This window comes from Spermophilus citellus, assembly GCF_964194105.1.
Source record: "Spermophilus citellus genome assembly, chromosome: 17".
Classification (NCBI taxonomy): domain Eukaryota; kingdom Metazoa; phylum Chordata; class Mammalia; order Rodentia; family Sciuridae; genus Spermophilus; species Spermophilus citellus.
The window spans coordinates 42,126,949-42,142,868 of NC_138199.1; the positions used below are offsets into that span (position 1 = coordinate 42,126,949).

At 35.7% G+C, this 15,920-nt stretch overlaps 1 protein-coding gene across 1 annotated transcript in view; it reads left to right on the top strand.

The window, feature by feature from the left end:
* HSF5 (heat shock transcription factor 5) overlaps positions 1-15,920 on the top strand; it is a 41,091-nt gene that overhangs the window by 14,436 nt on the left and 10,735 nt on the right. Inside the window, exons 3-5 of the mRNA XM_081272795.1 lie at positions 2,245-2,342; positions 4,914-5,435; positions 7,820-7,997. Of these exons, the coding sequence (XP_081128921.1) occupies positions 2,245-2,342; positions 4,914-5,435; positions 7,820-7,997 (798 nt within the window). The remainder of the gene's footprint in view (positions 1-2,244; positions 2,343-4,913; positions 5,436-7,819; positions 7,998-15,920) is intronic.

Sequence of the window (15,920 nt, forward strand, 5' to 3'; positions counted from 1 at the left end):
AACTCCCAACGATCAAGTGTAGGCATCTGTTTGCCTAACTTGCATTGGAAGTGACAATAGCTAGAGTTTTATCTAGTGATCTTAATAATATATGGCCTTTGTGTGTGTGTGTGTGTGTGTGTGGTACTGGGGATTGAACCCAGGGATGCTCTATCAGTGAGCTACATCCCTAGCCCTTTTTCCTTTTTTCCTTTGAGACATGGTCTCACTAAGTTACCTAGATTGACCTTGAACATGGGACTTCCTGCCTCAGCCTCCTGAGTCACTGGGATTATAGGTGTGCATTGTAGTACCTGACCTTTTCTGGCTTTTTAACATCACTAAAATTATTAAAGATCATATAATTCAGAGAAGATCAACACATATTTATATCTGAATTTAGGATTCTGTCCACTATTTCAATTTTTTCTTTGTGCAAAATTTAGTGTCTTAAATTGCACATGATATGATGTAAAAATATTTATTTCTAGTATACCTTTATGAACATCTGATATTTTAAAAATCAATAGTCAATAATGGAGAAATAGGGAAGCACTTCAATTAATTTTTAAATTTGTTCTTTTTTAGATATACCTGATAGTAGTGTCAATTTTTACTCTCCTCCAGCTAATTTGCTTTCTAAGATTAAGAAATGGGATTACTGAGTAATTTTTTTTCCCTTTTTTGCCATGCTGGGGATTGACCCTAGGCCCTATGCATGATAGACAAGTGCTTTACCACTGAATTACATCCCCAGCTACTTAGTGATTTTTTTTTTTTAAACTAGGGATTGAACTCAGGGGTGCTTAACCACTGAGCCATAAACCCAGCCCCTTTTTGTTTAATTTTTATTTTGAGACGGGGTCTCATTAAGTTGCTTAGGGCCTTGCTGAGTTGTTGAGGCTGGCTTTGAACTTGCAATCAATCCTCTTGCCTCAGCTTCTATTTGGTAATATTATTATCACAGTCACAAGGTAGAACGTGGAGATAAAAGGGGAAAGTTGCCATTTTATGATAAAGACATCTTTATATATATTAACAAGTAGAGTTCTATTTAATTAAATTTTTGCTATTAAAATTTTACATTTCAGGAAAAAGGAAAGCTTAGGGAAGTACTGTGTTATAAAGAGCATGTGTTTTGGAGTTTGGATACTGGCTGTCACTATCAGTTTTGTGACTTTTGGCAAATTTTTAATATCTTTTATTTCCCTTATTTTATAAAGTAATGTTAATACTTCATATGATTATTGCTTGAAGTGATATATGTAAAGCATCTACCACTGTGCCTGGAGCATGGTAGGTACTCAATACATACCATCCTCTGTTTACTCCAAAGGTGTGATGTTATAACTGATTCTCATTCGTACTGGAGAGTCTCTCTCTGGAAAAGAGGAGACTCAACCTATTAAGACTGCATCTGTAAGTATAACCGTTCCAGTACAAAGAATCGATCTTTTCGTGGTGTCCTAACTATAAAGAGAAAGTTTGGAAAAATGTATTTTTTGGTTCCATTCCCAGCACCACAAAAAATAGTTTCTTTAGTTAAAATCATAGCTGCTTTTGTTGATTGCTTACTGTCTTCCATTACTATTCTAAGTGCTTTGTGCATATTAGCTCATTCATTCCTCATAACTACCATATTAGGTAGAGTCTGTTATTATCCTTATTTATTATCCTGAGACCCAAAGAGGTTAACTATGCTCAAATTAATACAGCTATTAAATTGTGGAGCTCAGCTCCAAAGTCAAGCAGTCTGGCTCTAGGAGCTACATTCCTACCCATTTGCCTAAATGTTAAAACATTTTTTGCATGTATTTCTACCAGATGCATTGTTTAATGATAAGAACATTTGGAGAATATTTTATACTTATTTTACTCTTTTAAAACACTCCCCCCTCTTAATGGTTGTTACTGCTAAAATGATTGAAACAATTATTTAGGAATTCCAAATATATTTTGATATTTTCAATAAACTGAAATTACTTTCAATAAGAAATGTTTAATTAGAAAGGTAACAAAATGTTTAGGTGCTAAAGAAATCACTTATAAAAGTAGACATGGACCCTTTTAAAGTTTATGAAAAAGTTTATTATATAATCATGATATTTTAAAAAAATAGCAGCTGATTGGACTAAATACAATTTTTTTAGACACATGAAGGAAGCTCTTCTTTGGACTTCTTTCCAGATCAAAAGAGGGCAGAACCTTGAATGGTGTAGAGATTTATTTTGGTTGATGGCTTGTCTGTGTTTAAATTTGTTCCAGCTGTTCTACAGTGCTGCTCTCCTTCTACCCACATGGACGCTCTAAGTAGTTGTGTCACTCCCACTGCCTCTTCCTACGCACACTGCAACTACTTCCAGGTAAGATTCATGGATATGATGTGTTTCATGTGCAATATTATTGACCTTGCAAAATTTCAAAGTGTAATTTTATATTAATGAGGTAGCCATAGATAAGCTTGGGTTATGGACTCAGTTTTCTCAGTTCTCAATAATTTCTTTTTGGTACCAGGGATTGAACTCAGGGGCACTTGACCACTGAACCATATCCCCAGCCCTAGTTTGTGTTTTATTTAGAGACAGGGTGTTACCGAATTGCTAAGTGTCTCATTGTTGCCAAGGCTGACTTTGAACTCGATATCCTCCTGTGTTAGCCTGCCTTAGCCTCCTGAGCCACTGGAGGCATGCACCACTGAACTGGCTTCTCAGTTCAAAATAAAAGAGGATTGATAGGAATGATGTTTTGAGTATTCTTCTAGGGTAGCACTGTCGAATATGGTAGCCACTAGCCACATGTGGCCTTTTACATTTAAATTATTTGAAATGGGGTGAAATTTTAAAGTTCATGTATTCATCACCCTAGCCACATTTCAAGTACAACAGTCTCATATGAGTAGTGGCTCCCAAATTGTTCAGCACCAAAATAGAACATTCCCATTATTGCTGAAAGGTATTTTATATAGTGCTATTGTAGACTTTTTATGAATACCAGATATGTCACCAAATGACAGATTCTTCCAAGATGGTAAGACTTTTTTTTTAAGAAAAAAGGAAAAATGATGTAAAAAAATAAGAAATTCAAGAGATAGTCCCTAGCTTTATCCTGAATGTTATATACACTGTTCTTCAAATATCTTATTATTATTTCTTAGGAAATAATTGCTTTGACTAAAATGTTTTATATTGCTATTTATAGGATAAGATTTTTTTCTTTTAATCTACATGACAAGTAAGTAGATAATCAAATTATTGTTAGAAGAGTATAGAATCAGATCAAGAGACAAAGCAACTTAGTTGGCTGTTTTTCATGGCCAATATCATCAAGCATTATCAGTGCTCAGTTTGTTCTTCTCTGGAGGGACATACCTGTCCCACCGTGCTCTTGTTTGTAGATCCGGACACAGTCATGGATCACATTGGAGATAATCTGAAAGTATTTATATCTTGATTATTTTCATGTTTTATTGATTGATTGATTGATTGATTGGTATCAGGGCACTTAATCACTGAGCCATATCCCCCAACCTTTTTAAATATTTTATTAGAGACAGGATCTTGCTAAGTTGCTTAGGCCTTGCTAAGTTGCTGAGGCTGGGTTTGAACTCATGATCCTCTTGCCTCATGTTTTAAATTAAACATTTTATGAAGATTTTTTCTTACTACAACAGTAGTACATGTTTATTTTAGGAATAAAGAAATAAGGGGACATAAAATTTAAAACTTGAAAAAGGAAAAGCATTTCAGAGTACATCCTAAAAATCAGTGCAGTTAGACTCTAGGTACTGGTGAGAATGTGTATCAAAGGTCAGTATATTGTCATAGTTGAGAGCAAAAGATCTAGAGTCAGGCAAACCTTGAAACCTGGCTCTGTCAGTTATTTCATTGCTACTTTGATTAAATTTCGGTATTTCTCTGAACCTCAGTTTTATCATTTGGAAATGGAGAATATCACCTGTCATGGGGTTCTTATGGGCATTAAATGAAATAATTATTATATAGAGTATTTTTTTATGTTCCTGTCACATAGTAAAGACTCATGGTACTATGGTAATGGCTTGATACTTATACTCTTTGAATTTACATAATTTATTGGGCATTAACCTCCTAAAACTCATTGATATCATCATTGTAGTACATTTGACAACATCAATTCTTTGTATCTATTTATTCATAGCTCTTCTGTATTTTATGTTTATAACTGAGATAATTAGCAAACACATTGAAAGCCTACTTTGTGCAAAACACTATATATGTAAATAAATAATTTAGACATTTGTATGAAGATCTTTATGTCTTTATACGTTATTTAGATAAGTATGAATAGATACATATGTATGTTTATGGATATGTCTTAAAGATATAAAACTAAATGCACAGCTATTCTGGTTTGTTGTTTCATTATCGAAAGTAATCTCAGGAACTAAAGGACATTGATATTCTATCCATTTTTTTCCCCAGATCATTTGGAGCAGAATTCAGTACCTTCCCCTGATTCTGTAGAAGGATTGGTAGATTTATGAGCATCTTGTGTTTGCCATTTACTTGCTGTATTCCTAAGATAGTATAATATAAATAAAATAATGTTTTGACTATAAACCTTTATGGAAGAATTTGGTTATATAGACATTCGATCGGCAAATGGGTATTTAGATATTATAGCTTTTTGCTTTTGTGAACTTGAACCCTGAGAATTAGTGCTTTACTCCAGTATTAAACTTAGTATAATGGCTGACATATGGTAGATACTAAATAAATATTAACAATACATTTGAAGCTGCCATTGCTGAAAAGATTAGCATTCAGATTTTCTTAGTGATCTTTAAGCTTATAAGTCATATGTGCTAAGCATTGGTGAGCCTAAATGTTGTTTCTTTCCTCCTTAATCTCATATTTGATTTTCTATCCAAACAGTCCTATTTTCTCTTTTCCCAGAATCCTCCAATGCAATCCTCCTATCCAGTTGAATTTTTGCCTTCTAATTGGCCTTGCAGTGCTACTGATGAAAATAAAAAGACGGAAGTAAACCTAGAGGCTGTCTTTCAGATAGTAGATGAGTTGCATTCCTCCCCTAAATTGGAGATGGTGAAGGTGGAACCTGTTGAGAATCAGTGCCCAACATCTCAGTCTAACAGAGGCCAACATATCCTAGCTAATTCAAGCAACAGCAATCCATCGTCCACAAGTCAGGCTAGCCAGCTGGAGCCACTTACTCCTGTAGGCTCAGATATTACATCTTTTGTGGTTGGAACAGAACAAGCAATTACCTGCTCTCTACCACAGTCACCTGAGTACATCTATACCATCCACACAGCTCAACCTGTGGAAAATAGTACAATGCAGGAATCTGCAGCCATACAACAAGCTCACGTCAAACTGAAGGAGCAGCTAAGTCATAATCCATCTCCATCTTCAGTAGTATTTGTGCAGGAAGGGCTACCATTCAACACACACCAGGTAAGAGGGCAAACAAAAGAATTATAATAAAGTTCAAAGTACACAATGCTTCTTGTTAAAGAATCTTCTAGTGGAATTTTTCTAGGTTTTATTTGGGTTTAATACCGGTTCATTTCACTTTCCAAAAGGATCACATCCCTGTGGTTCTGCACGAAAGATTCATAAAGGAGTTACCTTAACCCCTAGACTCATCTTACTATTGTTATAGTTTGAAGTGGCAGACTGGACATTAAAACTTGTTTTCATATTAAAATCATCCTTTGAGTTTTGCTTCCTATTTTAATTTGGATGGACTAGATATGCCTAATATGGAGTGGTTTATTTGCCAGATGATATAAGGATTTTCCAAGTTATTTGTAGATGGGGGTAAGGATATGGTTGGAGGTCTTTTCTTACCATTTTTTTAAAACATCACTGTATTTGAATAATGAGTATATTGTGTTCAAACTTCTTACTATTGCTTACATTCCCAAAGCAGAATTCTGACTGTAGTTTGAGGGACACATTCTGAAGGAAGAGATTAATTCCTTTATTACTGTTAGTATATGACGATAAAATAAATAAACTTTGATTCTAAATAATTAGTAAGAATAACTCATCATGGGCTGGGGATGTGGCTCAAGCGGTAGCGCGCTCGCCTGGCATGCGTGCGGCCCGGGTTCGATCCTCAGCACCACATACCAACAAAGATGTTGTGTCCGCCGAGAACTAAAAAATAAATATTAAGAAAAAAAAAGAATAACTCATCAAAAGTATATCCAAAGTAATATTATCTTGTGAGTTAACTTATTTTTTTTCTGACTTTAATTTTTTTATGGATCTTAGCCTGAGAAACGTTTTTCATTTTGGATTTTTTCTTGTTTTCTTCTTTGTGTGTGCGGTGTGTGTGTTACTGGGGATTGAAGTATGAAGTATCAGGAATTCGAACTTGCTAGGTAAAAGCCCTATTACTAAACCCCCAGTACTTTTTTTTTTGAGACAGGGTCTTGCTATGTTGCCCATCCTGGCCTGAAACTTGAGCCTCCTGAGAAGCTGGGATTACAGACGTGTGTCACCAATGCTTGCTGATTTTTTTTTCTTTTAATAGGACTGAAAATCTTTTTATTGTTAGATACTCCAAAGATAACTTTTGGTGTGTTTTGTTTTGTTTGCAGTCTTTTTTTTTTTTTTAGTTCTAATTTTAGATCCAGATGTCTTAAGATTCCTATCAACTCTTTCCTTTTTGAGCCTAACTATTGAGATCTATTACATTAAGATAGTGATGTTAATTCAGTAGGAAAAAAATTATGTTTTGAATATATCTGTAGAAAGAATACAAAATTTGTCTTTTTTTCTTCATAGTCACATTTAGAATATTGGATTTTGTATCTTAAAATTGCATGTACACAGTTACTTTTTCTTTCATTAGTATATTTGAACACCACAGCTCAGGAAAGCTGTTTATAACTTTTAACCTTGTTTTCATTATATAGTTTAATTTTAAATAAATGATAAAGAAATTGAATATTTTAGAAATTGGTCACCTTGACAAAATGATTTAACAATCCAAAGATGATCATTTGTGAAACAAATGAATTTAAATTTTATAGGGACTAAAGCTTATTCAATTTTGACAACATTTTAAAGACACAAAGAATACAAAATTAGTAAAATAAAGTATTCAGGTTTTATTGACAGAATTCAACAGGATTATGACTATGATCATCTCAGCATCGCCAACTAGTAGGGGAAATCTGATGGAACATATGCTAGAGTAGAAAAAGATGGTGGTTTTTAGCCAGTCAGGGTTTAAAATATCTTACTCTCTTATAAGTTAAAAATCATCAAGTCTCATGGTAAATCTTTGATCATAATAAGTGAATATTGTAGTTCCACATACATTTCAATGGTTTGAGTATGGGGAAATAAACATCTTACTATTAAATAATTAGATAGCAAGCTAATTAAAGGTACTATTCATAAGGATGAAAAGCTTTATAAGCATGTTTGTTGCATCATGGTTGTGTTGGGGTGGATTCTGGGTGTTTGAACACTCTACCACTGAACTACATCTCCAAGCTTTTGTTTATTATTATTATATATATTTTTTGATACCAAGGATTAAACCCATAGGTGCTTAACCATTGAGCCACATCCTCAGCCCTTCTTATTTTTAAATTTTGAGACAGGGTCTTGCTAAATTGCTTAGGGCCTTGCTAAGTTGCTGAGGCTGGCTTGAATTTACGATCCTCCTGCCTCAGACTCCCAAGGAGGTGGGTTTATAGGAGTGCACTACTGTGCCTGGCTGGATCATATTTCTGTAACACAACCCTCTGATAGATTAATTAACTTTTAGTACATATTTTGGGGAAATCTCAGAATAATAAATGAATTTAATATTTTAGGTGGATGCCAGTATAAAATGCCAGACCAGTCCACCTGAGAATATCTTGCCTTCAGAACAGATGGGATTCCTCATTTCAGAAATGGGGCCAGCTAGCAAATCTAGTAAAGACACAGGCTTATCCACTCCAGCCAGATACAGAGAGCGAAGAAGCAACTCACAACAAGGAAAGTCCCCTGGTAAGGATTATGTAATTTTAAGCTTTAGAATCTATAGCTCTAGAATGCTAGAAATAGAACCACAGTATAAAATTAATATTTAAATGACAGTTTTTCTATGTCTTCACTTATTATTCATGATTGTATTATATCTATCACATTGCTTTTTACATAACTGTAAAAATTATCCTTGTAAAATATGTAATATTTTCCTAATATTGCATATAAGAATTTAAGCTTTCAAGCTGGGAATGGATCCACCATTTGACCCAGCTATCGCACTTCTCGGACTATTCCCTGAGGACCTTAAAAGAGCGCACTATAGGGATACGGCTGCATCAATGATTATAGCGGCACAATTCACAATAGCTAGACTGTGGAACCAACCTAGATGCCCCTCAATAGATGAATGGATAAAAAAATGTGGCATCTATACACAATGGAGTATTATGCAGCACTAAGAAATGACAAAATCATAGAATTTGCAGGGAAGTGGATGGCATTAGAGCAGATTATGCTAAGCGAAGCTAGCCAAGCTCTAAAAAACAAATGCCAAATGTCTGCTTTGATATAAAGAGAGCAACTAAGAACAGAACAGGAAGGAAGAGCATGAGGAAAAGACTACAGTAAACAAAGACGATTGGGGGGAGAGAAACGGAGAGAGAAGGGAAAGCATACGGAAATGGTAGGAGACCTTCAATGATACATAAAATTATAAGAGGTCATGAGGGGCAAGGGGGAGGGAAAAAAAAAGGGATAGAATTGAACAACAGCAGGGGAGGTAGAGAGGGAAGATGGGAGGGGAGGGGAGGGGAGGGGGGATAGTAGGGGATAGGAAAGGTAGCAGAATAGAACAGTCACTAATATGGCATTATGTAAAAATGTGAATATGTAACAGATGTGATTCTGCAATCTGTATTTGGGGTGAAAATGGGAGTTCAAAACACAATTTGAGTCAAATGTATGAAAGATGATATATCATGAGCTATGTAATGCTTTAAATAATCAATTAAAAAAAAGAATTTAAGCTTTCAAAAATGCTGAAAATATTTAAGATAAATCAAAGAAATTAGGTTAACTTGAAGAGGGTAAAATGAAGGATGACTTAATAACTGTTCTCAGATGCCAAAGACTTATAATTGTAGATGTACTTATTTACTTATTAAAAGACTGTAGGACACAAGATTATACACTTAAATTGTGATGGGAGGAAATTAGATGGATATAAAAGATCCTGAGTACATAAAAATGCTATAAAGTGTAACTCTATATCAGTAGGATTGTTCTTCTCTTTATTTATTTTTAAAATGTTTTAAAAATATTTTTTAGTTGTAGTTGGACACAAATAATACTTTTATTTATTTATTTTTATGTGGTGTTGAAGATTGAACCCAGGGCCTTGCACATGCTAGGCAAGCATTCTGCTGAGCCACAACCCCAGACCTTTCTTTTGATTTTTAAGACTCTAGAGGGGATGGGGTTGTAGCTCAGTTGTTGAGCTCTTACCTTGCATGTATGAGGTCCTGGGTTCGATCCTCAGCACCATGTAGGAAGGAAGGAAGGAAGGAAGGAAGGAAGGAAGGAAGGAAGGAAGGAATGAATGAATTGTGTCCATCTTGTTTGGGGCACACACTGTTGGTTCTACTTTTTTTTTTCTTTCTATTTTTTTTTTTTAATATCAAGAAACTATCACCTCTGGCTTTCCTGTCCAAGGAGTCTCTAATTTGTTAATTTTCTTTTAAAGAGAGAGAGAGAGAGAGAGAGAGAATTTTTTTTTTGAGAATTTTTTAATATTTATTTTTTAGTTTTCGGCAGACACAACATCTTTGTTTGTATGTGGTGCTGAGGATCGAACCCAGGCTGCACGCATGCCAGGCGAGCGCGCTACCGCTTGAGCCACATCCCCAGCCCCTTATTCATTATTCTTAAAGGTAGCCTCATCTGCAGTGGTCCTCATGAAGTATGTGTTCTTTTGTTGGAATGATCCAGCTTTTGTTACCTATTTTCTACAAGGATAAATCTAAAGTGTCTGAGGATTAACTTTAGGGGCTGAACAATTACACTTCTTAGCATACCAGATTTGTTAATTCTCAGGCATTTTAATTAACAACAATAACAACAACAGGTATTTGCATAAAAAGCAAAAACAACAACTTGGAGCCAAGTGCTGTGGTATATACCTGTAATCCCAGCTATCAAAAAGCTGAGGGAGGAGGATCACAAATTCAAAACCAGCCTGGTCAACTTAGTGGATCCCGTCTCAAAAAATAAAAGGACTGGGGATATTTGCTCAGTGGTAGAACAGGCCTGAGTTTAATCCCTAGTACCACAAGAAACAAAAAACAAATCAAAAGTTGGTAGATGACTGCTTTGTTGGCCTTGCTTGGGTCATTCCAGTTGAAAGCCAGGGATCTCATTTTAGGTAGTGTTAAGCTTGACAAGTCTGATATTTGATTTGCAGTCTATGCTTTTCCCATTCCCTAGTCTGAGAGTGGGTTGAATCTTTGCAGTAGAGTTCTCTCCCATTGTCTATCAGAGATTCCCCCTCCACCCTGATGCTGAGGATCGAGCCCAGTGCCCCGCGCATGCCAGGTGAGCGCACTACCACTTGAGCCACATCCCCAGCCGTTCCCCCCTGCCTTTTTTATTTTGAGCTTGGTCCTCACTGAATTGCCCAGTCTGGACTTGAACTTGGAATCCTCCTGCCTCTGCTTTCTAAATAGTTGAGGCTATAGTTATGCACACCACTCCTAATTTTCAGAGGTTCTTACAACAGGTGCTTGAGAAAAGGTTGAGGCTCCCTTGGGTTTCTGAAGCAGTTGGATGTATGACCTAAACTTATGAGCTGTAGTGAATAGATTGTCAACTACAGGAAGAGAAATATTCCCATCCATCTTTGCTTGCACACTGGGAACCTCTAGACTGAGCTCATCTCTTCTTTTAGGACTTTGCTGAATGTGTCAAGAAATAGTCAACACAGTGTGAATTTTGTCAGCCTTTTCCCTATGGTTGTATGTGCACTTGTTCTGTGGTCTGCCTTCCAGGGTATCACAGGTAATGAGTTTACCAAATGTTTTGGCACAAATAACAAAGATCACCAACATTCCAGCCTGCTATATCTTAACCACCTACTGTCTGACTAGTAAGCCCGTGCCACTTTTATTTATTTATTTATTTTTTTTGATACTTGAATTGAACCACTGACCTATACCCCAGTGCCTAGAACCACATTTTAAAATTTGAATTATAGCAGCACCTCACATCTAGATTCCAAATTGCCTATTAGGATATAAATTAGAACAGCATAATTATATAAGTAATACATTAGAATAGAAATTGTAACAAATAAAACAAAAGGGACTAGAGATGAAGCTCAGTGGTAGAGCATTTGCCTAGCATGCATGAGGCCTTAGGTTCAACCACTAGCACCATAAAAGACAACAATGGCTTAAAAAAGATAGAACTTTTTTTTTTCTTTATAATAAAGCCTATCCTGAGTATAAACTGTCCAGAGTGGTAGCTTCCCTTCTTTCTGCTAGTCCTCAGGTTTTGCATGGTTAAAGATGGCTTACCACTCTAGATAGCAGGCTGCTATAAATATCTTTTCCTCATATGCACTAAGTTATCACATATGTTCACATCTTTTTGAACAGAACTTAAGTCACAGAAGACCAAGTTCTAGCTATAGGGAAGCTTAGAAATACAGTCTTTGGCTGGGGGCCATTTGCCTATTTAAAAGAATACCATAGGACTGGAGATGTAGCTCAGTAGTGGAGTTCTTGCTTAGCATGCACAAGGATCTGGGTTCAATCTTCAGCACCACAAAAATAATAACTATTAAAATAACACCATGATGTTAAGAATGAGAATCAGTGTTAGGAGACGACTAGCATGGCCTTAAGGAAAATACTTACCACATAAATGTATGTATCAATATTACAGACGAACCCCTTATAAATCAGTAAAAAAAATGCAAACCAATAAAAATAAATAAAATTTAATTGGGGGGCTGTGGTTGTAGATCAGTGGCAGAGCATTCGCCTAGCACAGTGAGGCATTGGGTTTGATCCTCAGCACCACCTAAAAATAAACAAAATAGGGACTGGGGCTGGGGCTGGGGCTGAGGCTCAGTGGTAGAAGGGAGGGCAGTTTTTCATTATCTATAAATAATTAAATTACTCATGTGTTTTAACACAAGAATTCTACTCCTATGAATCTGTCCTACTGAAATATGTGTATTCCCAAAGATACCACAAAAAAGTTCACTATGATATTATTTTAATAGCAAAAACCTAGAAAAAGCATAAATACCTGACAGTTGGGAGCTAGATAAATTATAATAAATTCATGTAATTAAATGCTGTGCAACTATTTAAGAAAATAGTTTGACAAGTTGTGACCTGGAAAGATTTAGTGAACATTAAGTGTCCATAATGTATTAGTATACAAACAGGTTGCAGCACCATATGCCTAGCTAGCACAGTTCCCTTTCTAGAAAGAAAAACAGAAAGCTAAGTGTATGCTGTATAATTATAGAAAAAAATCTGAAAATGTATGATAAAACTGAAATATGTAATAATGGTGACCTTTGAGAAGATAGAAATGAAGGGTACAGGGATATTTTTAACAACTTAATTTGTGTATGTATATATATGAGAGTAGGATTATGGTAAATTTTCTGAATTTTAAAAATTGAATTAAAAGCTGAAAATACTAAAAGTAAATACTTTACAGCATTTCTGTAGCATGAATATAAAAGCCTCACAATAGGCCTGGGATTGTGGCTTACCACATAGAAATAAATGAAGGTATTGTGTCCATCTATAACTAATATATATATATATATATAAATATTCACAATAATAGGAATGAGCAAATTTTTAAAAATTTATTTATTCTAATTTGTTATATATGACAGCAGAATGCATTTCAATTCATAGTACACATATAGAGCATAATTTTTCATGTCTCTGGTTGTACACAAAGTAGAGTCACACCATTCATGTCTTCATACATGTACTTTAGGTAATGATGCCATCTCATTCTACCAACTTTCCTACCCCCTTGCCTCCTCCCTTCACCTCCCTCCCCTTTGCCCTGTCTAAAGTTCCTCCCTCCCTCCTATGCTCCCCCCCAGCCCCTGCATTATGGATTAGCATCCACATATCAGAGAAAACATTTGGCCTTTGTTTTTTTGGGATTGGCTTCCTTAGCATTATATTCCCCGACTCCATCCATTGCACTCCATCCATGCAAATGCCCTGATTTTATTCTCTTTTAATGCTGAGTATTATTCCATTGTGTATATATACCACAGTTTTTTTTTATCCATTCGTCTATTGAAGGACATCTATGTTGGTTCCACAGTTTGCCTATTGTGAATTCAGCTGATGTGGCTGTGTCCCTGTAGTATGCTGTTTTTAAGTCCTTTGGGTATAAACAGAGGGGTGGGATAGCTGGGTCAAATGGTGGTTCCATTCCAAGTTTTCCAAGGAATGCTTTCCAGATTGGTTGCACCAATTTGCAGTCCCACCAGCAATGTATGAGTGTGCCTTTTCCCCAACATCCTGGCTAACACTTATTGTATTCCTAATAGTTGCCATTCTGCCTGGAAAAAGATGAAATCTTAGAGTAGTTTTGATTTGCATTTCTCTTAATTGCTAGAGAAGTTGAACATTTTTTCATATATGTCTGTTCAGTTCCTTGGCCAATTTATTGATTGGGTTATTTGTATATTTGGTGTTAAGTTTTTTGAGTTTTTCATATATCCTAGAGATTAGTGCTCTATCTGTGAGTGTGGTAAAAATGTGCTCCCATTCTGTAGGTGCTCTCATCACCTCACTGATTGTTTCTTCTGCTGAGAAAAAGTTTTTTAGTTTGAATGCATCCCATTTATTGATTCTTGATTTTATTTCTTGCACTATAGGAGTCTTATTAAGGAAGTCGGGGCCTAATCTGACCATGATGAAGATTTGGGCCTTCTTTTTCTTCTCTTAGGCACAGGTCTCTGGTTTAATTCCTATGTTCTTGGTCCACTTTGAGTTGAATTTTTCACATGGTGAGAGATAGGGGCTTAATTTTATTTTGCTGCATAGGAATTTCCAGTTTTCTTAGTACCATTTGTTGAAGAGGCTATCTTTTCTCCAATATATGTTTTTGGCACCTTTGTCTAGTATGAGATAATTGTATTTATGTGGGTTTATTTCTGTGTCCTGTATTCTGTACCATTGGTCTACAAGTGTATTTTGGTGCCAATACCATGCCATTTTTGTTACTATTGCTGTGTAGTATAGTTTAAGGTCTGGTATAGTGATGCCACCTGCTTTACTCTTCTTGGTAAGGATTGCTTTAGTTCTTCTGGGTCTCTTATTTTTCCAGATGAATTTCATGATTGCTTTTTCTATGAGGAATGTCATTGAGATTTTGATTGGAATTGCATTAAATTTATATAGTGCTTTTGGTAGTATGGTCATTTTGACAATATTAATTCTACCTATCCAAGAACAAAGGAGACCTTTCCATCTTCTAAGGTCTTCTTTAATTTCTTTCTTTAGTGTTCTGTAGTTTTCATTGTAGAGGTCTTTCATCTGTTTTGTCAGAGGATTTGTCACTGATGTAGCAAAATACCTTTGATTTATGAGTGTTGATTTTATATCCCCCTACTTTTCTGAATTCATTTATTCTAGAAGTTTTCTGGTGGAATTTTTTGGCTTCTCTAGGTATAGAATCATGTCATCTGCAAATAGTGATAGTTTGAGTTCTTCTTTTCCTATCTTATCCCTTTAATTTCTTTCATCTGGCTAGAGTTTCAAGAACTATGTTAAATAGAAGTGGTGAAACAGGGCATCCCTGTCTTCCCTGTCTTGTTCCAGTATTTAGAGGGAATGCTTTCAATTTTTCTCCACTTAGAATGATGCTGGCCTTGGGCTACGCATAGACAGCATTTATAATGTTGAGATATGTTCCTGTTATCCCTAGTTTTTCTGGTGTTTTGAACATGAAGGGTGCTGTATTTTGTCAAATGCTTTTTCTGCGTCTATTGAGATGATCATATGATTGTTATCTTTAATCTATTGATATGATGAATTACATTTATTGATTTCTGTGTGTTGAACCTACCTTGTATCACTGGAATGAACCCCACTTGATCATGGTGCACTATTTTTTTAATATGTTTTTGTATTCGAGCTGCCAGAATTTTTTTTAAAGGTATTTTTTTTTAAAAGAGAAAGAGAGAGAGAGAGAGAGAGAGAGAGAGAGAGAGAGAGAGAGAGAATTTATTTAATTATTTATTTAGTTTTCGGCAGACACAACATCTTTGTTTGTATGTGGTGTTGAGGATCGAACCCGGGCCGCACGCATGCCAGGCAAGCATGCTACCACTTGAGCCACATCCCCAGCCCAAGCTGCCAGAATTTTATTGAGAATTTTTGCATCTATGTTCATTAGAGATATTGGTCTGGAGTTTTATTTCTTTGATGTGTCTTTGTCTGGTTTTGGAATCAGGGTGATATTGGCCTCATAGAATGAGTTTGGAAGTGTTCCCTCTTTTTATATTTCATGGAATAATTTGAGGAGTATTGGTATTAGTTCTTCTTTGAAGGTCTTGTAGAAGAACTCAGCTGTGTATCCATCTGGTCCTGGGCTTTTCTTGGTTGGTAGGTTTCTGATGGTGTCTTCTACTTCATTGCTTGAAATTGACCTGTTTAACTTGTGTATATCATCCTGATTCAGTTTCGGCAAATCATATAACTCTAGAAATTTATCGATGCCTTCGATATTTTCTATTCTAGTGGAGTACAAATTTTCAAAATTGGGCTGGGGATGTGGCTCAAGCCGTAGCGCACTCGCCTGGCATGCGTGCGGCCCAGGTTCGATCCTCAGCACCACATACCAACAAAGATGTTGTGTCCGCCGAAAACTAAAAAATAAATATTAAAAATT